This window comes from Emydura macquarii, unplaced genomic scaffold, assembly GCF_026122565.2.
Source record: "Emydura macquarii macquarii isolate MOO-44397 ecotype Brisbane River unplaced genomic scaffold, CSIRO-AGI_Emac_v2 contig_3122, whole genome shotgun sequence".
NCBI classification, from domain to species: domain Eukaryota; kingdom Metazoa; phylum Chordata; order Testudines; family Chelidae; genus Emydura; species Emydura macquarii.
The window spans coordinates 6,074,843-6,093,664 of record NW_027133259.1 but is presented as its reverse complement, the minus strand read 5'-3'; the positions used below and the strand labels follow the sequence as shown (position 1 = coordinate 6,093,664).

Sequence of the window (18,822 nt, the reverse complement as noted above, 5' to 3'; positions counted from 1 at the left end):
TTTTTATGTAGATGAAGCAGAGCACAAAGAAATCAAATATTCTCTTTCAAGCAGAGCACAGAAGAATTAGGAGTAGTTTTTAGACAAACTAAAGATATTAATTACGCAAAGTGGGCCTTTTAGTAAACGGCACCAAGGCCAACTGCGTATGTGGAAAAGGTATCCTATGCAAAATGACGGTGTGTCAAAAATAGAAATACAAATAAAAGAGCAATTCGGCTATTGCACCCATAAATAAAAAGTGTAACATCTCCTATGAGGAGGGCTTTAAAAAAAAAACAAAAACAAAACCACACACACCTGTTCAGCAACAACATTATAAATAAGTGAAGAAATAAAAGCCCAGGCAGCCACAGGAAAGGATAAGAAGGGGATTTTAAGGGTAGGTCTGCTCTGCAATCATGGGGTGAGATTGCAGCTCGTGTAGAGACACATGAGTGAGCTTTAATTTAGCTAGCCGGGGGCCCAGAGCAATGAAGCCACAGCAGCGTGTGCTTCGGGATAGGCTAGCCCCGCGAGTGCTTATCCCGGGTTCCAGGTGGGCTCGCACAGCACACACTGCCGCAGTTTCACTGCTCTAGGACCGGAGCTAGCCAGGTGAAAGCTAGCTCCTGCAAGCTACCATGCCCCACGACGGCAGAGCAGGAGCACTCAGTCTTTGTTCACTAAATGCAAACCCAGGGCAGTGAACCGATGAGGGGTTTATTTGTTTCGGGCCAGACTGCGAACCTTTTGGTCACAATGGTGAGCAAGTAGTCAGCTGAGTAGTCCCACTGCAGCGCATGACAGTGCTTGGAGGCGTCTGCAAGGAGTTCACAATCTGAGCCGCAAGGTGTGTCTACTCTGCAGTTAAACACCACCGCTGGTCCGAGTCAGCTGATTCAGGCTGGCACCATGGGGCTGTTTAACTGTGGTGGAGGTGTTCGGGCTCAGGCTGGACCCCTGGCCTTGAGACCCCACAACAGGGAAGGGTCCCAGAGCCTGGGCTCCGGCCCAAGTGTCTACACGGCACTTAAACAGCCCTGTAGCCCGAGCCACGCGAACCCGAGTCAGCTGACACAGACTAGCCGCCGGTGTTTAAGTGCACTGTAGAGAGATCCTGAGCGGCTTTGCCACTAAAAAGCTGAGTGCCTGTGGGAAAGTCACTTAGGATTAGTGGGATTTTCTGAAGTGCCTAAGCATATTAGGTGCCTAACTCCCACCTATATCAATTCAAAGCAGTTAAATACGTGCTCGAGTCCCTACCTATTCAGCTAAGTACTGAAACACGTTTCACTTTAAGCATTTGTTTAAGTCCCACTGAAGTCAATGATTAAGCGCGTGCTTGAAGTTAAAGGATGCTTTGCTGAAGAGGGATGACTTGTTGCATCAGGGCCTCAAAAAGGAACAGTGTGTGTTAATAGCAACATACGCTGCCCAATCACATCGCTACCCAGTTTATCATGATCCCCTGGGGCTATGAAGCATCACCGAACACAATTTGCTGGGCGCCCACCTCCTCTAGTTCCATCTCCTCTTCCCTTTCCACTATGCAGAGCAAAACAAATTTAATCCTAAATAAGTAATTTCAAGTTAGACAAGCAAGCAAACAAAAAGGTGTCTTTATAACAAGTTTATTCCATAGAATAACCAAGAAATCACACTTACCCAGAAGAAGAAATTAAACACAAACAAGAGATACTTCAGGTAAACTGTCATCCAGTCATCTTGCTCGACTTTGTTGAAATGGGACATTGTTGGAATCTCTAGAAAGCAGAAAGAAAAAAAAAAATATATATACATACACACACACACACACACAGACCTTAAATTTTCAAACAGATTAATTCTCCCCCCAAAATCCTGAGACATACCCTTTTCTGCTAGAACAGAATTTAAATTGATGTTCTACTCCGAAAAGTGACTTAAAAATGGCACTATGGGGCCACATGTTTCTATGATTTCTGTATCAAATATGCTTAATTTGCAAATTTAAAAAAAAGGTATTTTTTCTAACTCCCAGCTCTGTAAACTCATGTTGGGTTCTTTTCTTTTTGCAAACTTCATCACTAATATAAAGATTCTGTATGCAGATCTTCAGTGATCCCCGTTGTCTTCAGTGGGTTAAAACAACTGTGACTACAGTATAATTCTAGTTATCCAACTTTCCTTTATCCGAACATCCTAGTTATCCAAATCTAAAGCGTAGTCCCCGATTTAGCCCTATGTTAGTTAATAGCTCTTCTGGTTAACCCAACACCCAGTTATCCAGAACTTTTGGATGTCCTCCAGGCCATTCAGATAATGGGAGTGTACTACATTTGGAATTCAGTCGTCAGTTTTGTTGATGATACACAGGAAGGAATAGAATCCCGCTCCCTCTCTCTAAACGTGTTGGCTCTGTAGGATGAATAGGTGTAAAATGCAATAAACACATATCATTAAAATCAGCTGATTGAGATTAAGGAAGAATTTGTGAAAGATCTATCATGTTAAATATATCTATTGGTCTAGATAGAAGGGAAGTATTAATGCTCCCAAGTAAAAAACCTTGTTAAGGGAGTTAAGGATTGAAAGAATCCATCATTTATCACAAAAATTACCCGTAAGAGAACAAAACCATAAAAGATAACACGCAAATGTCAAGTTAACGTTCATCTTTATAAACTACACAGAACATTACAAAGTATGGAAATGCCTGAATTAAGACTATCCAAGTATCCTATTGCACCATGCTAGGAACACAAATTATGAGACAGCCTTATCAATCCATTATACAGTTTCATCTCATCTCATGAATATCTCCAGTCTAAGAAAGGCTTTGGGCGAATGTAAATGACAGGGAAATTTAAAAAGCTTGATATCTCCAAAACTGTGTGAGATTTGGTACAAGTTTTCCAAAAACATTCTTTCCCAGGATAAGATGTGGCATGAAAACTCTGAAGTGGATTGGTTTCATTCTGATAGGTCAAGAGGTGATAAAAATTAGGCCTACAAGAGGAAGCTAACTGATGAGAATAACAGGAGGAATTTTCATTCCTCCATTATCTCTGCATTTCCAGAACGTTTTACACAATGTATTATTGTGTATATCAACACAACATGGGTTAGGTACTGATTAGTAGGTAGAAAACAGAATGGAAATTACAGATAGGTATTCGGCAGAGCACTACAGGGTTCTGTATTGGCACAGGGATTGCCAACAGACCAGCAGGTCTTGTATTTGTATTAATAATTCAGACAAAGATACAATATGCAGATACCAAAATAGTTAAGACTTAGAGGGATGGATTAGGCAAACAGACTCACAGGTGGAATATGAAATTTAATGTAAAGTGATGCCCTCAGGCAGAAATAATACCCATGGTAAATACAATTTTAAATGACATCAAATGAATTGGAGTAGCAGAGGAAAAGGCGCTGAGTGTACTGGTAGATCATACATTACATTTTTGGTCCACTGTGTAGTAGCATTAAAGAAGGTAACAAAGAAGGGTATACTATATAAATCCAAGGATATTGTGCTATGATTGACAGCATGTTATTTTACAAAGCACCGATCAGATTGCATTTGAAATACAGCGTCCATTTCTGACCATCAAAGCAGAAGACAGTAAGCGTAGGCCAAATAAACTGATAAGTGGACTGGATGGATTTACAGATGAGATGAGATTGTAAAAAAAATGGGGATATTTTATATTGAGAGATGACAGGCCTGAATTTAGTATTAACACTCTCAAAAGATTATAAAATTAATCCTGATAATTTGAGGACATCCAACAGACCAGAAGTGGAGGAAACACAGGTTTAAATGAAGAGGCATTGTAGGTAAGCAGAAATTAAAACTGTATTATTTTAAAGAGAACAGCTGGAATTAACTTCCTACTGCGGTAGTGGAATTAAGTGGTACTTAACTGGATGACAATCTGGAATTTATAAATTCTATTTTGAAAGTGATTATGTAAAATTTGCACCTTCCTACTCAACAGATCTGCTTTGTGTGTTTTCAGAGTCAGATCTATTTACATGGCACATAAAAATAAGTTTTTACTATTTTTTATTCCTATTCTCCCGGCAGAACTCACAAATTCAGAAAGGGAGCGGGATTCTATTCCTTCGTGTGCATTATCATTAAGGTCATTTAGTAAGTTTCAATCAGTTCCACCTGTGCAACAGATTGGAAGTTAGGCTACTGGGTAAAATTCTCTAGCCTGTGCTATGAAAGAGCTCAGAAAAGATTACCACAATGGTCCCTTCAGGCCTTAAAACGTATAGGTGAAATCCTGCCTCCACTGAAGTCAATGACTTTTGCCACTGACTTCAATGGGGCCGGGATTTCATGCTATACATCTGTGAAACCCCTTTAAGATATTATACATAGGTGTCACAGAGGGAAACAACTGAAGACAATGGAGTTTAATTTCTTGACTTGTTTCCAGCACCACCATCTCTAAAACAAAACCACCAAAAAACAGCCCTGCCAGCCCAAAACGGAAGTCACAATGGGAATATTTTTAAAGCAGACTGGACTTTTGTTAAGTATCATTCAGGACTCATAGACTTTAAGGCCAGAAGGGACCATCATGATCATCTAGTCTGATCTCCTGCACATTGCAGGCCCCAGAACCTCACACACCCACTCCTTTAACAGACCCCTAACCTCTGGCTGAGTTACTGAAGTCCTCAAATCATGGTTTAAAGACTTCAAGTTACAGAGAATCCACCATTTACTTTAGTTTAAACTTTCTGCATTTCCAAAAACTCTGCATTTAAAATCTTTTTGAAAAATTAGTGTACTTTAAAAACAGAGAGTCCAGAAAATTCCAGCTAGATTGCCAGACCATCCATCACCTGCTAACAAGGAAGTCTGATCTTCTGGAGCAAAGCTAACAGCTACGTCAGTAACTCTGAGAGGGTGGGTGATATGCAGTTGGGAAGTTTTATTTGCTAGCAGGCCGCAAATCAGGAGACAAGTCCTGCAGAGGTGCAGAGCTTTGCACCAAAAAGGAGGTGACCTTGGTCTGCTCTTTTTACAGTGCAGCAGAAGGAGCAGAATGTGAGCTCCATGTTTCTCAAAGAGTAGCCTGAATTGTCAATGGCAACCTAGCGGATTGTGAACGCAGCCCTAAGAGCTTCCTCAGAAGTTCCTTCTTAAGAGGCCTGTTGGTTAGAGAGGAACCACCACCTTTATTAAGTATCTGGTCACTCAGCTCACTCAGTCTGCTCAGACTTCTGGACCCATCTAGTTCAAACTAGACATTCTCAGAGGCTTAACACAACTATTAACATAGTCACTCCCATATCACCTCATTAGCATAGGAACGCAGACTTGATTCCTGTTCTTACAGATCTCTGTTAACGTCTCCTGGCCTGATGGAAAATCTTCACAAGTACATTTAGAGAAGCAAAATAAAGCTCTCACGAAGGTGAAGATCCACCGAGCATATGACTGTCTCATTCCTGTATTTCATGACACAGATGAGTTCATGCTATCTGGAATAATCCTAGTCTGGACTGAATAGGGAAAAGACAAGTTGGGCTATAGCATGGAGTACTGCTAGATAGTAGCTGTGAGGTGTTGGGAATTTTTATGGTAATAGGGAGGAAGGTGTCCAAAATCAAGGGTTTGAAAAGAAAAATACCAACATATTTTGGGGCCTTCTTGTGACACAGCAAGCGATTTTTTTACTGGGCCAATTTCTGCTGTCACTTAAATGGGAGTAGAATTTAGCATGCTCTGTCTCTTCCTCTTATTTTCAAGGTCTCAGTGAGAGAGACCAAAATACCCCAATCCCTGGTTGATTAACTGAAGACCTCAAATCATGATTTAAAGACTCCAAGTTACAGAGAATACACCATGTACACTAGTTCAGACCAGCAAGTGACCCGTACCCCATGCTGCAAAAGGCGGCGAACCCCAAACTCCCCTACAATCTCTGCCAATCTGACCCAGGGGAATATTCCTTCCCAACCCCCAAAATGGCAATCAGTTGGACCATGAGCATGTGGGCAAGACCCACCAGCCAGACCCCTGGGAAAGAATTCTCTGTAGTAACTCAGAGCCCTCCCCATTTAGTGTCCCTGTAGTCTTTTACATTTTTTCCTATTATGAATCTAGTGACACATAACACTGGTTAGCATTCATCAGCTCCTTTGCTGACCCTAAATGAGATCAAAAACAGCTCTTCACTAGCAGTACAGCCCTTACATTTCAATAAAGCACACAGAAATGAAAATCTAGAAGATAAAAATAAATTAAATCTGCTTATCTATAGATTTCTATATGCAGACTATCCAAGGGATCAAGGGATAATTAAAGAATCACTTTGATTCTCTGGAAAAAATAAATCTCTTTATTCCCTGCTCCGGGATAAAAAAACAAGTTTACCAAGCCACTATTTTAAGTTTATGCCTTTAGGATATCAGGCAAACCAATCTTATTGACATGGATTTTCACTGGTGTAAGTGATTAAACCTAAACCTGGAATTTAGGTAAACAATTTATTCGGTATATGAGAGATTACAGAATCCAGCTCACTCTCTCTGAGCTGTGCTGGTTCTGGAAGACAAACGTGTCAAAAATAGTACAAATGTATTTTAGTCACTCAAGTGACGAGATTTGTCTCTGAATATACAGAGGGAGCAGCAGGTCTGTTTGGTAACAAGATGCTGTTTTTACATAGTCACTTGTCACAGCAGAATCACACTTAAAAAAAAATCTAGAAAAAGTCAAGTATCGCAAAATAATTAGAGATATTAAGAACTCCCATCCATTAAGAGGCCATAAGAAAATTGTTCTTAGAGCAATGAGTGTACTAACTGAAGACAACTCTGTGCCATGATTTATAATTTCAAATCTAATTAGACATTGTACAAAATTTGGAATGATGTGAAGATTTCAGTATTTTTCAGCAGATCTTCAGTGGTGAAATCAAAGATTTTAAAGGGGTAAAGAGGGAGCGCAAAATACCCCAGTCAGAGTTTCATGTGTGCACGACTGTATGAGAGTCCTGAAATAAAACAGGCAGCTATTACAAACGCCACACAATTCCCCTTTCCGAAGGAAGCTCAGTTCGAAAATATACCTTTCAATCATGCTTAGCAAAGCAAGAAGGGATTCTGTTATATCAAGATTTATGGCCAAAAGCTAAGGCAGTGATAATTAGCCAAAAGGTTAGTTCCTGGATGAGGTCATTCAAAGACAACCAACAGCCGGACTGCTGGTTTTTGTCAGAGGTTGAAACTAGAGACTACAGACTAGACAATGCGTAGGAGATTAAACAAGGAGTATACAAACTTGTCAAAGAAGTTACTGTGGCAGCTGAGATACTGCAGTAAAGAGAGGTCAGTTTGCCGAGATTTCCTTTTAAATTAAAAAACAAAGACTTTAGATTAGATTTTGTTTATGATCACAAATGTATCTTGTGATTCTCTGTCTACTGATCATTATTGATTCTGTGTGAGTAACCTTATGTTACTGTCAAACTTGAAGGTGAACAGAAAATTCTTTTTCTAATATTTTGCAGTACAAAATTTTTTTTTTTTTTTTTTAAAGAAATTTTGAAAGAATATATAGAACTTCACTGGGACAAATGTATAATCCTGAGGCAGGAATACAAACAGGTCAAAAGACATAGGAATATGCACTGGGCCAAACAGTTAATATATGCAGAATTGTGTTGGTTTTTTTTTAGTTCATAGAGTGGTAGAAATTTGACATTTAACAGAAATTACAGGGGGAAAAAGTGTTCCCTCTTTCAGATCACCAGAAAACAAGCAATAGTTAATTATACGGCTTTCTGCCAATTGATCCCTTAAACCAACAGACAGTCAAGCCAGGACATTACAGTACTGCATATACAGACCCATATTCTGTTTCAGGGAGCTGTATGTTTTACAGATGCTATAAAACTTGCAATTTTTTTTTTTTTAATTACCTTAATAAAACCTAATGTTCTATAAACCCCAAAAAGCAAACATCCCCGTTAAGACTTAATGCACTTCTAACCATTAAAAATCATAAACGCAACAAATGTAAAGTGCTTTATGTCAAGAAGAAATAAAAACAAAACATTTACCCTATAACAGAAACAGGCTGCTGGATCATTACAGAGGACAATCGGGGTTGGTATTACACTAATAATAAACATCAAAACATTCCAGTCTGTATCGTCTTTCATGTGTGGCTCTCTAAGCTGTTCAAAAACCTTGGCTAATTAAGTAGCCCAGAAGTATGCAATAATTTTACAGATGGGTAAACTGAGGCACAGAGTAGTTAAGTGGCTTGTCCAAAATCAAACATCAAGTCAGTGGCAGAGGGCGAGAAAGAACCCATGAGTCCTAAATCCCACACCTCTGCTAATTAGTAGACTATACTCCTTCCCCCACTGGGCAAAATAGGTGGTATGAGAAAAGGGAGACTGTCAAATCCAATTTTTATTAAGAGACTCCACAGCAAACTATTTAAAAAGAGCTCATCTTTTTAATGGAGTTTGTTTATTCAGTATCTCTCCACTGATTGAAAGGAAAAACTCTTTCCCTATTAATATTTTAATTTTTCATGTAGCAAACACATATTTCTGTAGAGCAGAAACCAAAGTGGTTTTCCTTTGTTTATACCCTTCTGTGTGCTGTAAATCTAAGCAGAGCCTGGCTGAGTGCACTTGATTATCCAAAGCCTTGTCCCAATTGACGGATAGGTCTTTCCTGGTAATGTTACAGCCATGGACCAAACGCCCAATGGTGCATAATTGGGACTTCGCCACAAAAAAACCCTCTCTCTCCATCCTTCTGTCCATTCTTTTTTATCATTTAAAAGGAAATAGGATGGAGACCTTTCTTGTATCTTTCTCATAATACTGTATCATTTTAACCCATTTTCCATCATCTTCTGTTTTATTAAAATATTATCCCCCTGACATTCAAGAAATTGAACCAGGAGCCTTAATCCAGGGACAGTCAGTTCCCATGTTTATACAGTGCCTAGCAGAAATGGGCCCTGACCTGGTTATTGACTCTAGGTGCTATTGCAATATAGATGATAAATAATAATAATAACGGGGCTTAAAGTGAATTGAAAAAGGTCAGAAAAGGCAGCTGCAGAGATAAGTTATCAGTACGTTTTAAAAGGATCCCCCCAAAACATCCCCTTTATAGCCTGTGCTATGTTGTGGCAGAGGTGTGCGTCTGAGGGCATAGGGAATCTATTTCTTTTCCCATTTAAACACAAAGGGCCATATCCTGACCCCACTGATGTCAGTAGAGTCTTAACACAGACTTCAACGGAGCCTGAGTTTCACCCAAACAAACACTGTCTCAAAACCAGAAGCGAGGAGGGAGGCAGCAGCACCACCTGGAAAACAACCTAACACAAATGTCTCCTAGGGGCACTTTGCTGGAAATAGTTCCCACCACAGAATAGCACATGGTGGACATGAAGACTGAGAGAAGGCGTTGCAAGGGAAATCCAGGCAACATTCTCCACTGGGACCTCTTTAAAAAAACAAAGACAAAGACTACCTGACATTCAGTGCATTCAAAGGCAAACGTTTCGGCTCTTCAGAATCAGCGTTAAGTCCCTTTTGGAAAGGAAGATCTAGTGGTATCCAGAAATGGGGTGATTCCACTGGAAGTGGGAGAATCACCCCAACCTTCCCTTCCTTTTGATGGTGGAGTATTAGAAAGACAGTCTTGCAAGCCCCCACAAGAGCTCCCTCTGGCACATCATGAGAGAGCCGGGCTTATGGGAATAGAGGAGGGGGAAGAAAGCAGTTCAGAACTGCCACTCCTTATCTTTCACACAAGACTTTCTCTGCTGCTTCCCCCTTCATTTGCTCTTTTCAATCAAGAAACTCAATTCAGAGCCTTGATTCAGCTCCTAGTTCAGCTTCCTACATAAGGCGACACTTCAGCACCCTGGCGGATTGTCTAGTCAGTGGGATGATCTGGGCTGGGAAGCACCACCTCGTCTTTTGAAGAGCTCGCAAGCAGGACTTCAAACAGAAACGGCTCTTCCCCCATGCAACCGGGCTACAGCACTAAGGGGAATTGGCTGGAGCAATGACGATCCTCGACAATCCCTCCATTATGTCCTGGATACGTGCCCCTGGCAGACAGCATACCTCCTGGGGTGCCAGGTCTGGCCAACAGATGGGTGCCTCCATCCCCCTCAGAAGAGAGTCGCCAGCCACCATTATCGTATGTCTCCTCCTAGGAGCGGTGGCTGTGATTCTCCCAGCCTTGGAGGCACATGGCTTCTCCTCCTCCACCTTTGGGGGTGACTCCAGTTCTTCACCACTATCGCGGGTGGGCTAGTAATAGGGCTGGAGCACTGCCTGCTGCCAGAAGTAACCAGCAGCCAGTGTCCTCCCTGTGACCCAGCCATATCCTCCTCCCCAGATGGCATGACAGCAGTCCTCTCTAGCTGGGCAGCTTTCTTAGCCTTGAACATCTCCATATGAATACTCCCAATGAATTCCTCACGGGCATGGATGCTCCTTAGCTTAGCCACCTCCTCCTGTAGCTCTCCCACCTGCTTCCTGACAGGTTCCACCAGCAGCCACCTTTCACACTGGACGGTCCCTCAGCCTGGCTTTCTGAGAGCGGGAGATGCAGGCCACGGTCACTTCAGATCCACACCAGGATAGAGTAGAGGCATCCATGGTCAGGTTCTCTGTCTGGATACTGGTGCAGGTTGAGGAGACAGAAGCAGTGTTGGCGCTGGCAATGCAGCCCTTCCTAACCATCGTGATTGTATTACGACTCCCTCTTACAAACTCCCGTTTGTAGTCCCCTGTTCACTAGCTCCCCTTGGCTGATTAGCCTCTGGCTTTTAAGGCCTTCTCTCTTACGTCAGCCCTACCCACTCATTAATCACCCGGGGGAGGATGATCACAAGGCTAACCTGAAGGTGATCAAGACTGATCCAGAGAACCAAGGCTCAAAGAGCGCCCAAACACACAATCCCAACTGATCCTGTAACTTTAAATAACCTGAAAGAGAACGAAAAACAAAAACAGCCCAAAACCAAACAGCCAAACAAACTCACTCACCTCCAAATTAACACTCACACCTTGTTCGTTCAGCAGGGGGATCTCCTTCCCTCCCTCTCAAAGTCCCATTTGCGGTCCCCTGTTCGTTTGCTCCCCTTGGTGGCTTAGCCTCTGGTGACTAGTCCCAATGAATTCAATAGGCCTATCCACGTGCTTAAAATGAAGCATGGGTTTAAGTAAGTCAGAATCCAGGAGCTGAAGAGATATAGAGGGGCTTGTGCAGCCTAGAGGTGCTGGAACCATTTGTATAGTGGGGGTTCCGAGTGTCACTGAACCAAACTGTAAACCCGATACATGATGGAAACCACTTCAAAACAGGGCATGAAGCAGCACCCGCCCCCACCCCCCTGCACCCCTAGTTCCAGCATCTGTGGTGCAGCCTGTATGCATTGGGGAGCATTTCACCTTAACATTGGCACAGAGTGACAGCCAATATTTAAATGGTTTTGATCAATCACTCATTTGCTCTGCGGACAGCCCAGACACACCGCTCTCCTTTTAACACATGAAGCCTCAGAAACAGTTTTCAACATATACTTACTGTCCTTAACAAAACAAGATTCATTCGCAGAGCGTCATGGGGTCTACAATCTTTTATACACACAGCACTCCATGTATTGTCAAAATCACTGTTCTCTTGAATAGTTAGTTTAGATCCTAATCCTGTAACCTTCTCTGCACACATGCGGGGACTGGCCTGAATAGATACATTCTCAGGGTCAGGACCTTAGTCAGTTTCTCCTTTGCTAAAAAATAAACATTAGGGAGAGAGCAGAAAAACTTTTATACAGGAAATTTACTGAATGGAATTAGTTATTAAAAGAAGTTCTATAAGAACATGGATTTATAAAAACATGTTGACAGTATCCCTTTAAAAAATAAATTTCAGATAAAGGACTCACTGAAGTATTTGCTCCCTCTCAATGTACCCCTACCTAAATCTAGTCTAAATCTATATTTTTATATTACAGTCATCATCAGGGTACCTTATGAGTATGTGTGTGAGTGGGGAGGGGAGGGGAAGGGAGGGAAGGGAAACAAAATATTATCCCCTATTTTTCCTCCAAACCCTAGAGGCATACCCATACCACCAATAGATTTGCTCTGGATTCACTTCAGGATAAGTGAGAGCCTAGCTTTTAAAAAGGGCACAGGCCTAAGTCTCTTGTCAAGTGTGTGACTCCACTGACTTCAGTGCATCAATGCAAATGAGAAGAAAGTTAGAAATAACACTTTTATTTTGACATGCGGAAAACTGAGCATGTAAAACTCTGCAGACAGAGAGGAAACACCAGCTTCTAGAATAGCCATTAACTTCCAACAGAGCCTTGTGGTCTGTAATATTTAAAATGCTTCTAGCAAGACATCAATAATTGTCAGTCAGTTTGTAATGACATTTTGAAGTCAGCCACGACCCAATGGTGCTGATGTACTACCAGGATATTGACACCCTATACTGACACCCTTTGGCTTTTCAAAGCCAGTCAGATTGAAGGACTCCCTCTGGACTTTTATAATAGGAAAGATACATCTAAGGGTAGGCAGGTTACCAGTACTGTATGGAGCTGTATCCCCACGGAGCATTGGACAGCCAACTGCTGGCCTCACTTTCTAACTGCATGCAGGAGAACAGCCAGCTAGCAGCTCACTCGCTGTTGGCATACTCCTCAAAGCAGGACGACACACGCAAGACGATGCTATGATGCTGAAGCACATTCCTGAGGGGAGTAGGGGAGAAGGGTGCAGCGCGCTGACAATGTACAGCGCCGGGTGCATGAGTTTGGGAGACCACACAGCGGGGAGCTGGGGAAGCAGGGGCCCGCGTGTCCTGGCTTGAGCTGGGAAGCAGAGCTTGGGGAGGGGTGGGAGAAAGGGAAAGCGGAGAGGAGCCGTGTCGGGTGCAGCAGGGGCCGAGGAGGAGCAGGGCAGAGGGGACAGAGCACAAGGGATGCTGGGGAGCAGAGCAGAGGCGGCGGCAGCAGGGAGCCGCTCGCTCAAGGCCCAGCTGTAAGTTTGGGGAGCAGGGAGGAGGCAGCTGTGGCAGCAAAGGCCAGAGGGGCTGCAATGCTCCCCCCCCCCGGGCAGAGTTGGGGTGCTGGGGCGGGCGGAGGGGAAATCCGGGCTGCTACCGTAATGCAGCAGCCCCAGGCCGGCCCCGGGAAGGGAGAGGAAAGGGGGGGGATAGCAGCCAGCCCCCGCCTGGCTGCGATGAAGGGGAGAAGATGGCCGCAGAGCAGCCGCGGCTCCCCCCTGGGCCGGCCCCGCTGCTCCTCCTCCGCCCCGCTACCCGCCCCCCACTCACCGCGGCGCGGAGCTGCTGCTGCCCCCCTACCCAGCACCGGGAGCGCTGCACGCGCGGCGGGCGCAGGGCGCGGAGACACCCCCGAGGCAGGCGGGCGCTGGTCGTGCCGAGCCCCGCCAGCTGCCCTCCGCTGGCCACGTGTGTGCGGGCCGGGCAGCCCGAGCGCCTTAAAGAGGCAAAGCAGCTTGGCGCTGGGCTGCTCCTCTGCTGTCCCCCTTCTTCCCCCGGCCTGCCGGTCCGTCCCCCTGCGCCTGGGCTCTCGCAGGCACCCCACGGCCAGTCTGGGGGGGGGGGGCAAGCGCTTTACTCCCCTTCCCTGGAAGAGGCGCCCGGGTCTACGCAGGGTCAGACGGAGGAGGAGGGAAAAGCAGCGCGGTCAGGGAGCGGAAAAGCCCTGCTTCTCTTCCAGCGCACTCCGGCCTCATTCTTGGCGTTCCCCCGGAGTTACAGCAGCGCGGGTGAGCCGGCCAGAGTGCCTCCAGTTCCTACTGGGGAAAGTGCTCGTGAAGATCTGACAGCTGGATCCCCTGTGACACAGTCCCAACATGCCAGCTAATGAGGGAAATGTGGGGCGTCAGGCTATTAAATACAATAAACCCTGAGGTTGGCACTGAGATGCCCCCCTCCTGCTGTGCTGAATGCCTCGTTTAAGGTGTCATGGGAGCCCCTTGTTCTCCCATCAAATGGAGGTGAAGGCTGGGATGATTTTCTACTTCCCATAAAGACATTCGCCCTGTGTCTGCCCTGCTAGAGGTGATTTATCTCTGGGTTTCATAGAAATATCCCTAAATAGCAGAACTTTGGACTTTCCAGTGGGCCATAGGGGACCAAAGAACAGGTGCTTTCCAAACGCCTCTCCCCCATAGTGGTACTCCTCCCTCATTTCAAGATGAGCACTGCACATCCATGTATTCAGTGTATTTTGCAGGAACAAAGTATTCTTTTCCCAAACAGAACACAGTCAATACAAGTTTGCTTGCCCAGTGATTCTGCTTCCCTTTTTAATGCCAATTGTAAGAGAATTTTTTTTTGTTTTAAGTGGGAAAACACGTGAATACAATGCCCATTTCCTCACCCTCCACAACACATGGTCCTGTGGGCCATGGAGCTAACAGGAATATAGAATTCCCATACTTGATTCACCTAGCCCAGTATCAGATGCTTCAGAGGCAGGTGCAAGAAACCCCATAGTAACAATTATGGAATAATTTGCCCACAGAGGAAATATCTGCCTCACCTACGTCAGTTAGTGGGTGTATTTGGCCTTGTTGCATAAGAACTTTCTCTCTTATTTTTTAATCCTATCAAATGTGAATATTCTGATAATCAGTAGAGGATGGAGAGTTTTTCCACCACAACTGAAGTTAAGTGAACAAACTGCTTATAAGTCAGATGCTCTGTTTTTGTTTTAAAAAAAGATGTTCTTCACAGTTATAAACTTGTCACACCTTTTTACAAGATACTAACTTGTAAATGGAAACTAGAAGACAATTCAGATTAAGTTTACTGGATTCATTTAGCCAAACATTAGGGCACAGGTCTGAATTTCTGAACTTTACAGTCAAATTTAGAATCATTATTAAATATTGAACTAGGAACATTAGGTTGGAGGGTTGGGCTAGGATGACCTTCCTAAAGTTTCCTGGAGGATCTGATGAGGCTTAAGAAATCTGGCAGGGTTGCAGAATCCTGCCCTAGGAGGATGACAACATAAGAAAGAACAAAAGTCAAATCTCCATGGGTGATCACAGTATATGTGTGTGTGTACTCTGAGTGTACTGATGAACTCTGATGCAAAATGGTTGCTGAACTCTGCACGCAAGAGTTCCCTTGTTCTGCGTCATTCGTATTATTTATTTGTATTATTGTAGCACTGCCCTGTGCCTGCATTCGGCACAAGCATGTCTATTTGTGGGAACACAGGAAAGGAAGCTTTGAGCTATCTTTTGCTGTCCATAGTCTAGGGCTTTTCAGGGGCTCCCGCTGTACGTTAGAACAGCCTGATGACTGCTCTAAGTTATGCTCTGCTTCTAATGATTCCTGTGGGCTGGGGGAAGTAGAGAATAGCCAGAATGCAGAATGCTCCAGCCACTCTCTCTCCCTCCCCTTGAACATCCTTTCCTGGCCTTTGCTTGTCCCCCGTGCACTCCTCTACTACGCTAAGAGGAGGCCTGGTGTAGGGCCACTCAAGGATTTGTAAATGGGCGGGGGAGCTCCCTTACACAGAGGATAAGCCTTAGGGGCCATTTACAACCCCTTTATGCCACTGGGCTGCAGCACAAGACAGAATCAGGCCCAGGGAGAGTTGCTGAGAACCATAAGGTGCAGTACACAGGAAATAAGACATCACAATTGCATAGCTACATATATCACCATTGCATTCCATGCCCTCCCCGGCATCCCAGCCCAGGTCAGCTGAGGAGGGAACGCTCTGCTCTCAGAGAGGCTGCCTGCTCCATCCCCTGCCTGCAGTGCTGCCCAAAGCAGGAAACACGAATGACACTTGTGTCTGCAGGCGGCCTCCTCACTCCTGGCTCAGGAAAGTTCTTGGAATAAAACTACTATACAGGCACACACAACAGCGGAATGGGCTTTGATGCCTGAGCAAGAGAAGCTCGCTCTGCTGCTCCACCCCAGGCTCCCTGAGGGAAGGGGAATACAGCCTCCTTTCGCCTGCCACTTCAGTCACCATAAATGACCCGCCCGGCTATTGCACTTACAGGCTAGTAGCAGCTGCTGTGGTTCCAGGCTGCGCTGAGTGGACAGCAGGGAAGGAGCATACTGTAAATGGTGTCTCCTCTGCTGTACTGCGCACACCCTGAGAGGTCAGTGCCGGGGCAGCAGAACCAGGAGAAGAAATTCTCCAGCCAAACAGAACCCCCTCCTCAGATTCTACGCTATGAGACCAGCCATAGGACTCTATGGAAGTTATCGTCAGCACTTGGAGAGCCTGTTATCAAACCTGTTGCTTGTAGCCTTCAAGCCAGTGATTTATATGCAGTGAGTGTTGGTGGGGACCAGAAAAATCCTTTGGTTAATTTATGTTTCCCAGCACCATATATTTCTTGACTTCCCAATGCAAAAGAATGACTATTCCCTTTGTCTCTGGGTGTCTCTGCAGTCCCATTTCCCTCCCTCTCTATGTTTTTGGGGGGTTTTCTCCCTTCAGTTCCATATAATACATCATCTCAATTTACCTCAGTTTCTGACATCAAGACAATATGGCTTCCCCTTACCTCCTTGTTCCAGTGAAGGGGAGTAAGTTGTTCTCTCCAGCCCCTGAACTAGCCCTACACCCACTCCAGACCTGAATGGTCTCACTTCCTTTGGAAGAGAAAAGCTCCCTCCCTTCCCATTCATTTTAAAGGATTTCATAGAATCATAAGGTTGAAAGGGACCTCAGCAGGTCATCTAGTCCAATCCCATGTTCAAAGCAGGACCAACCCCAACTAAATCATCCCAGCCAGGGCTTTGTCAAGTCGAGCCTTAAAAACCTCTAAGGACGGAGATTCCACCCCCTCTCTAGGTAACCCGTTCCAGTGCTTCACCACCCTCCTAGTGAAAAATGATTTTCCAGCCTAGACCTCCCCCACGGCAACTTGAGACCGTTTGCTCCTCGTTCTGTCATTTGGTCCACACTCCTGCCCACAAGTGCAGGTGATGTAATGTGGGGGCAGGGGAGGAATCATCCCGGGGTTTCTACCAATAGAAGGGCAGCTTTCATATCCAGCAAAAGCTGCTGATGAGGTGTCACATTCTGGGGTGCAACCCAGGTGAGTAAGTGATCATGTCATTGGCTGCTGTGTAAACCTGAGTGCCTTAAATGCTTTGCTGCTGTAGCTTGCAGCCTAGACACCAACAGCCAGCAGATAAGCATGCATGATTGACTGTGTCTCAAATAGCTCTGGCTCAACACGCTGATTCCAGGACCCTGCTTTTTACACCCCAGCCACCTCCTGGTGTCTACCAGCCTTGATTACTATTAACCAAGCAACTCCAACGTACTCCCAGTCCCAGATTTCCCCCCAAACCATGTGGTGTGCAATGCCCAGCTCTTTCCTGGACCATTCAGAAGAAGAAGGCTTGTTTACTCCTTTAGGGAGTCAGTACCCAGTACCCTGCCCCATTAGCTGGAGTTAACAATCACATCAAATAGAGCACTGGGTTGGTTTAGATTAAAATAAAACAAGTTGATTAGCAACGGGACACAGGTTAAGTGATGCCCAGTAAAAAAAAAATAATAATAAAGGTAGAGATGGTTACAAACAAATAAAAGTGAAAACCATGTATCTAAAACTTAATCTAGCAAAGTGTGGTTTCTCTCACCAATCACTCTTTGTCCAACATGGTTGTCTGTCTCTCAGTCAGGACCTTCCACAGAAGTACAGGATGCTGGTCCCCCTTGTTTTCCTACATGAAAGATAACTCAGGCGTCTTTGCCTCTCTCATTTATAGTCCAGTGAACCACTGAAATGGATTCTCCTGAAGCTGACACCCCCAAATAAAGTTCATTCAGTCTGTGAGGAAGGAGACCTGGAGTCTCATGGTAAAGGAAATACCAAGCTGGTTTCATCCCCCGCTTGTGTTTGCTAAAATGCAAATTGATCTCTTCCTGCCCTCTGCAATGCAAATAAATGGCCACTTGACATGTAATTGTTAACTGAGTCTGATGATGATGCCTGGCTGGAGGTGCCAGCTTGTCCTTTATCAGAGAGAAACCTGATTATCCATTCCTCAGTCTTGTCTGGTAAATGCATTTTAGTTCCACATTTCCTTCATATTTGTATGGTCCCTTGGGTGTTTATTATACGTACACCATGCAAGAATATCAATGATCAGTGTGTTATTAGTTTTCCAGTGACACCTTACATGACACTTAGATACAATTTATGACATAAATGAATTGGCACACACTGAACAGGTCAAACCAGATGAAACTCGCTACCAGATACCAGTGAGCCCCCTGCCTTCTTGCATTGGGATTGAGTTAGGGTCACATGAGGGTCGCTGAATCAGTACATCTCCTGGCTGTCTGGATCTTATTGTTCCCACGGCCAGCGCACTTCACTTACTGGCAGTACTGGCTGGGTCTGAGTCCCCCAGCAGATCAAGGATTGCAGGTGGTAACCCTGCTCCTTACTGCTGTTGGAGTCTGCAACCCTGTCCCATTCATGGTTAAGAGCAGAATTGAAAGCATTGTTCCAGCCGTGAAGCTTCTTTATAACTGTGAACACTGTGGGCGATGGTCTCCTCACATTTACCCCAGCTTAACACCACTGTAATTTCCACTAACCTCAAAGGAGTTACTCCAATTTTATAGCAAGGTGAAAGGATCTTCAGGGTCTACATATCTAAGCCCCACACTGAAAAGAGAAACACAGCAAAGATGAAGGAAGCTGGCTTCCAGACAGAGGTTTTTTTTTTTTTTAACCATGCATAAAGCTTGCTATGGCATTAGTTTGAAGATTTCACATTTGTGATGTCAATATT

The 18,822-nt window shown here is 44.5% G+C and overlaps 1 protein-coding gene across 4 annotated transcripts in view; it reads right to left on the bottom strand.

Moving 5' to 3' along the window:
• The window catches only part of TSPAN11 (tetraspanin 11), a 113,996-nt gene extending 100,399 nt beyond the window's left edge, over nt 1-13,597 (bottom strand). For all 4 annotated transcript variants that reach the window (XR_010916787.1, XM_067531037.1, XM_067531038.1 and 1 more), the window contains exons 1-2: nt 13,333-13,597; nt 1,648-1,745 (exon numbers count right to left, since the gene is read on the bottom strand). Coding sequence is in view for 3 of the 4 variants with exons in the window: in XM_067531037.1 (XP_067387138.1) it covers nt 1,648-1,734 (87 nt within the window). In the remaining variant the exon portion in view is untranslated. The remainder of the gene's footprint in view (nt 1-1,647; nt 1,746-13,332) is intronic.
• Nucleotides 13,598-18,822: the final 5,225 nt, after the last annotated feature.